The 7,015-nt window shown below is 40.3% G+C and overlaps 1 protein-coding gene across 11 annotated transcripts in view; it reads left to right on the forward strand.

Annotated features, from left to right (window-relative positions):
- CBFA2T3 (CBFA2/RUNX1 partner transcriptional co-repressor 3) overlaps window positions 1-7,015 on the forward strand; it is a 53,869-nt gene that overhangs the window by 36,107 nt on the left and 10,747 nt on the right. For 5 of the 11 annotated variants that reach the window (XM_072422636.1, XM_072422635.1, XM_072422638.1 and 2 more), the window contains exons 6-11: window positions 280-515; window positions 2,183-2,338; window positions 3,877-3,947; window positions 4,880-5,084; window positions 5,225-5,293; window positions 6,010-6,235. In XM_072422636.1, coding sequence (XP_072278737.1) covers window positions 280-515; window positions 2,183-2,338; window positions 3,877-3,947; window positions 4,880-5,084; window positions 5,225-5,293; window positions 6,010-6,235 — 963 coding nt within the window. Of the gene's footprint in view, window positions 1-279; window positions 516-2,182; window positions 2,339-3,876; window positions 3,948-4,879; window positions 5,085-5,224; window positions 5,294-6,009; window positions 6,241-7,015 lie in introns of all 11 variants that reach the window. The other 6 variants (XM_072422640.1, XM_072422645.1, XM_072422644.1 and 3 more) reach the window with 6 other exon arrangements.

Consider the following 7,015-nt stretch of genomic DNA (forward strand, 5'->3'; position numbering starts at 1 on the left):
GCCAAGATAGGGGTCTATTTATAAAGCAGTAAATTTGACATCATTGAAACATTCCCTGGTGGAGAATCAATTACTGCCATTGAAACTCATAGACCTGGAAGATTCCCCACCAGGATATGTTTCAATGAACGTTAGATTAATTGCTTTACAAAAAGACCCCATAGACTTACAATGTTAGGAATAAATGTAATGAGCAAATATGGCTCCATGCACTATATATCTATAAAACCTATACATGGAAGCGAGGGGTTTAAAACAATTACCCACATTTTTCTTTAGGACCAAAGAGAATGCACAGGAAGGTCTCCACCCAGATCACCTTGCCAAGCGGCCATGCACCACAAGTCCAGCACAAAGATACAGCCCCAGTAATGGACTCCTACACCCTCCCACCAATGGACTCCCACACCACACCCCACCCCCTACTCAGCATTACCGATTGGAGGACATGGTGCTGGCCCATCACTACCGGCATACAGACCCTCGGGAACTGCGAGACCGTCACCGGCAGGCAGGTATGAGAGACATTCCTCTATATCTAGGACGTTAAATGGAGCCAAGGAGGCCTATGAGTGGCTAAGTGCCAAGTGTAAAACCAGCCAGGCATATAAAGAGCATGAAAGTGTCTAGAGGGAAAGACTTTGTCAATAGCAATCAATCCCATTTACCCTTTCACTTTTCCATGCTGCAGAAGATAGAAAATATAATTTATAGCTGTGAGGAGCAAAATCTGTTCTAGAAAACGGCCCGGTGTCTGGACAATTTAAAACCTAAATAAACTTTTAGTTTAAATCAACTAAATGCTATTCCAAGTGCATTCAAACAAATGTCTTGCAGGGTTTCTTTAGCCAGCAGCCTTTGCAAGAGGTTCAAGCTGCCTTCAGCTGAATCAGACTTATAGTTCTGCAAATTGAAAATGCCCCCTTCCTTAGAACATTATTACTTTTTTATAAATTAAAATATCAATATGGAGATGGGAAGATGGGAATTCATGGCATCTGCTCCGAAGAAGCCTGATCCTCCCCTTAAGCCACAATGCCAAGGCATTTTATCACATGATCAGCTGTCTTGCAGGCTCAGCATAGTTTATTTTCTTGGACTTGACACATATTTAATGCCTGCAAAACGAGCAGGAAAGTGGGATCTTTTTGCATTTTTATATTAAAATGTAGATTTAAATAATTCTGACCGTAAAGAAAAGATTTTATACTTACTCGTCATGCTGCCCATGACCCTCATCTTCCATTGGTTGCAGAGCTGTAGTAGCATCTGACACTACCTGGAGATTCACATACCTGTTCCCTTAGTGTACCCTGTGGGTTGCTGGGTGCTTAATGGCTATAGGACAAGGTAGCGATGTAAGGGCCAGTGTTAGAACCACAGTGCCCAGCAGGGTACCAGGGATCCAGCACTCCTAGAAGGTGTTGGATTGGTAGCAAATATCAGTGGGCCAGTCAGGTATTAATGTTTTCTTTACAGGCAGCAATTATAAAAAGTCACTTTAGACCTTTCAGTAAAAAAGATCAGGAGCAATGTCCATAACCTTAAATATTAAAAGAGTGGAACATCTGATTAACTGTGATCTCTGCTTTTAGTAGTAGGATATTAAAGTGTAAGTGTCCTAAGTACAGTTTATAATACCGGACATCCAAGTTATACAAACAGTTCTCTGAGTAATGTAAACTGTTTGCTGCATCTACCGTTTTTACAGAACAGAAAGATAAAATGCACATGTGAACTCAAATTCTATTAAAGGGCTAGTACACATACAATTCAAAAGACCTAAAATATCTACAAGCAGCATTGAGAAATATGTACATACAGATCTTTACACTTAAAATTAATTTCAAATATGGCTTTAGCTTTGCTTGACATCTAAACCATACTTATTGTTACCTCTATGTTTCTAGTTTATCACGTATAAGCTACAGAAAAATATTTAATATCATATAATACATTAGAATTAGAAATCCCCAAATCTTACTAGCACTCCCTGTATTAGAAAAAGTTTTATACTCACATCTCCAGCTGCCTGTTTCCTTTACCTCTGAGCCTTTGGCATAAAAACTCGACACTTCCAAACCAATTGACACTTCTAGTAGTGTCTGTGCCTGTCTGTGCCTGTGTCCCCACTGTATGCTATGTTTCCTTTCCCTGACCCCCCCCCCCTACTTCATTACAGAACTCATCAGTGACGTAGGGGTCAGAGAAAGGAACCACAGCACGTTTGGGGATGCGGGAAACCCAACACTTCAGAAAATGCAAACCAGAAGAACTACTGGAGGCTGCAGTCCTGGAACAAGGGAGAGAAAGGAGACACAGACTGCTGGAGAATTGGGTATATACTCTATATTAATTTTATTGAGGGAGGTTGCTGGTTTGTTATCTTTACAGACCTGATATAGGCTTAGTCTACACGGACGTTTTCCCCAGCGTTTATCTTGAGGCTTTTAAAGCACATGTTTGAAATCCCTTTGCATTCCAATCAGCTATTCTACACTAGGACGTTTCCTTGAGGCACGTTTATGAGCTTTATCTTAAACCTTGCTTGCAATGTTTAAAAAATATAAAATGCTGGGTAAAAGCTGGAAAATGCTCAAAAAAAAGGGGGTAAATGCTTCTATTGATTTCAGTGGGATGTTTTACCATGGTTTCCCACGTTTTGAAGCACTTAAAAGGCAAATAAGTTAAAAAAGCAGCATAGGCGTTTTCCCACGTTTTAAAGCCAAGTTTTAAATGTGCATAAAAACGCATATAAACGCAATAGGAATGTTTACATGTGTTTTTAAAAATGTTGGTGTAGACCCAGCCATAACCCTTACCCCAGCATTCATATAACTAATAAAGATAATCTGTCATCTTAAATAAAAACATATGCATCTCCACCAATTTAGAAATTCTCTTTTATATTTAGGAATGGCAGCAATAGCAATCTTGATATTTCTTTGTTCTTTTATATAAGTTTAAATGACAGCAAGATTAGGATATTGACTGTTATCAATTGCCATAAAAAAAACTGGAAATACAGAGCTGTGCTGTAATAAACAGAGGGTCCTGCTTTGTGTTTACACATCTGGTCTTGTGTAACAGCCGGAGCTTCAGCTAATAATGTCATACGGTCTATTTTGGGTTTCTTTCAATGCCAGTCTAGCAGATGCCTGCAAAGCAGTGTGATCTCAGCAGCAGACTGTGTAATTCATGCATCAGCTAAAATGCTGTATAATGGCACCAGTATGGTAAGAGGTGCACACAGGCTAACTTGGGTGTTATAACACAACCATACACCACAACAAAATGTTCACACTGATGCCTTATTTCTATTTCACACACAAAGTACTTGGGTACTTTGTTGTACAGTATACGATCACACCTGATATTTCCCACACACATATGCCTTTGCAGCTATAACAGCTTCTACCCTTTTCGGAAAGCTTTTTGCAAGATTTTATGCCTGTTTGTGCCATGTGATGTTGAATGAGCTTGGCTTGTAATCAACATTCCAATTCATCCTATTGGGTTAAAGCCAAGGCTGTATGCAGACCACTCAAGTTCCTCCACACCAAATGAAATGGAGTTTGCTTTATGCACAGGAGCACACACTACAACTGAAACGGTCTTAACCCAAACTGGATGGAAGGAAAATTTTATGACAGTCAGATGGCAATCTATTGTATGTGTCAACTTTTTGCCATTTAGTGTAGCCATTTGTTGAATACAATCATGTTTTTTGTAAACTTCTGTCCATGTCTACCCTATAATCAGGAATCTCCCATCTGCCATACAACTAAAGATTTTTCTTTTCTTTCAACAAAACATATAAATGAGAATGTCTGGTTATAATTATCCTAGATAAACAGCTTGTATTTCCTCTTTCAGCTGTGCATGAGGTCATTGATCACCGGCTGACAGAACGGGAGTGGGCAGAAGAGTGGAAACATCTCAACAATGTGAGTATGCCAAGTAAATTACAGTTCTAAAGATCAACATAGTGTCATTATTATCACTTTTTTTATATACGACAACAAAGCTGCTGAACAATGTTGTCTGATTGGCCACTTTGGGTCACGTTTTAAAAGAATTAAATGCTAATGCCTGCTAAACTGGCTGATCAAGAAATGATTCTCGGAGTTTAATTTTGAAGATCGAATTTGAATACTAAGAGATCCATTTGTTCAAGAATCCAATTATATTTGGAGATAAACAACTAAGTAATTATTATGGAGTTCCTACTTTGAACCTGTGCTTTGCCCACTCAGGCCAAAGAAGCAGGTACAATTGAATTCTTCCCATCCCTGCAGCACATGCTGATTTCTATTTACTCCCCTGCCACTCCATTCAGTGGCCCTTTATTTAATAAAGCTCCCCAAAGCTTGCGAGGATACACTTTCATCAGTGAAGCTGGGTGATCCAGCAAACCTGGAATGGATCAGGCCCAGGATTGAAAGCATTTGCTAACAAATAGCAAATAACTTTTAGTAAACCCATTCCAGGTTTGCTGGATTACCCAGTTCGCTGATGAAAGTGTATTCTCTCCAGCTTTGGAGAGCTTTAATAAATCAGGGTCAATGTGTGTAAGCCATTCAGCGTTGATTGGCCCTGTCCAGCCACATGGAGTAAGTCACATTCTTTGCTGAATAGAGCATGGTAGATACAAAGGAAACGTACGTGTATACTTTTAGTAAGGACTACAATATCTAAAGCTCAATGGGAAAAGGATGAAGCTCAAAAATGTCAGACAGATGGCAAAGGTCTGGTCAACCATGTTGCATTGGGCCCCCTATAGTACTGATTCCTTTATGATATTGGAATATGGATCCTATTTATCACTGCTGTATTTGTGCCAAACAAATGATATACTATTTCATTTTTTTACCACCAGCTTTTAAATTGCATTTTGGATATGGTTGAAAAAACCCGTCGCTCCCTGACAGTCCTCCGCCGGTGCCAAGAAGCAGATCGAGAAGAGCTCAACCACTGGATAAGACGTTACAGTGATGCGGAGGACCTGAAAAAGAGTGTCAGCTCTGTGACTCAACCAGCACGGCATCATAACAGCTCTTCAAGCACCGAGTCTTCACCGGCAGGTCAGTAAATAAAGAACAGAAAAGTTGCCCATAGAAAGTGTTATGGGTTGTGGGTTGTGATTTACCGGGCTGCTGCACGGCACAGACAAGACTGTGCAGCTGTCTGTACACTGTTCATCAACTCTTCTCTTTTGCTTTAGAGCCATCAAGGGACTTCTTACATAGGCCGCCAGCTGGCTACATGCCTGAAGAGATCTGGAGGAAGGCAGGTGAGTTATATATATATATATCTTGTGCCCACAACATCAGTGTGTTCCTATTATATTTGTAAACTAGCAAACTTTACTTAAAGCCAGGTTGTGCCATAGGTAGAATGGTGGGGACCCAATATATATATGGCTATACAATTAATTATCTGTAAATATTGCCATGCAGAGCCTTCAGTAGCTGTTAAGCGAGCAATCCACTTTGCAAATAGTAGCTTATATTTATTATATAAGTTTTACCACAACATACAGTGGAGGTAGTTAAAATGCAATGAGCTTTAGTTGACAAAAAGGTCATTTTTATAGCATAATACTGTCTGGATGATGTCCCTTAAAGAGGACCTGTTAGTCAATTAAAGGGGGCATGTCCTGCGATGCTGAACGGGTAACCTATATTACTCCAATCTCATACAAAGAGTTGCACTGTTAGCAGCTTATAGAATATGTGTGCACCTTCTTTCTCTTTCTGTAGCTTTGTTAATCCTCAGTGTTATAGTCTCGTGATAGGCTATCAGTGGATTTTTGGTGGTTGTAGAACTACAAGGCTCAGGATAATTTTCCTGCCAAAGAGACAGACTGAGAGCTTTCAGTATATGCTGAATGATGTAGTTCCACAGCTGGATCTACCGGTTGCCTGTCACTATATTATGTGTTAGTTGTAGTGTAGGGTATAGACCTAAATCATTAAACCCCTCCTACACCTGAGTCCCCCCTCCCAGGGCTCATCTTCACCTCTGAGCTGTCTCTCTGCCCGCACAGAGGAGGCGGTGAACGAAGTCAAGCGGCAGGCCATGTCCGAATTGCAGAAGGCTGTGTCGGAAGCGGAGCGCAAGGCTCACGACCTCATCACTTTAGAGAGAGCCAAAATGGAACGAGCACTGGAGGAGGCAAAGCGGCAAGCATCCGAGGACGCCGTCTCCGTCATCAACCAGCAGGAGGACTCAAGTGAGGTAACGGTCATGGGGTGCTGAGCTGGAGGCAGGGGATTCTTTAAAAAAACATTTAGCTTAGTACGCATGTGCTTTAGCTTGTAGAAAAAGAGCATGTACAGTAAGCTTTTACAAAGCATTTGCACATTTTCCAGCAGCTATCTTGAACCCCTTATAGCACCTTTTATTAAAAAAAGGTTTAAAATAATTGGCAGGTAACAATATATAAAAGTTTAATATCAAAAAAGTTTACTATACTTATTAAAACACAATATTGGAGCTACTGCTGGGGTGATATCATTAGTCTGCTTCACGTAGGAGGAACTGCAGTCTTCTCTTTTTCAATAATCACATTGCAGCATTGCAAATTTACATCACATCTAAGGCCAGCGGCGGGATAATCTGTGCCAGACATTTATAAACATTGGCAAAACCTGCACTGGCACCAGTGCATCAAATGTATATATTAGTGTTATCTTAGAGCTAGCATCCTGGTCAAGGAGGTTAAAGCTGACTCTGTGTAATGCATGCACAGCCATTCTTTTTACTGACTGACAATAGATAACACAAAGCAAACCCTTAAACAGTTTGGGCAGCTGTATAGACAATGCAATTCTGCCTGTCACTGAGCCATTTACACAATGAAAATAATGTTGGCCCAGCAGGTGAAGCCAAAGGTTTGTAGACACGTGGTCATGAAATATGGGTATATTATTATGTAGCACCCTCCATACAGCTACAGCACTCTTCTGAGGGGGTATTATTATTATTATACAGTATTTATATAGCACAATCA

The sequence above is a fragment of the Pyxicephalus adspersus genome, chromosome 9, assembly GCF_032062135.1.
Source record: "Pyxicephalus adspersus chromosome 9, UCB_Pads_2.0, whole genome shotgun sequence".
NCBI classification, from domain to species: Eukaryota; Metazoa; Chordata; class Amphibia; order Anura; family Pyxicephalidae; genus Pyxicephalus; species Pyxicephalus adspersus.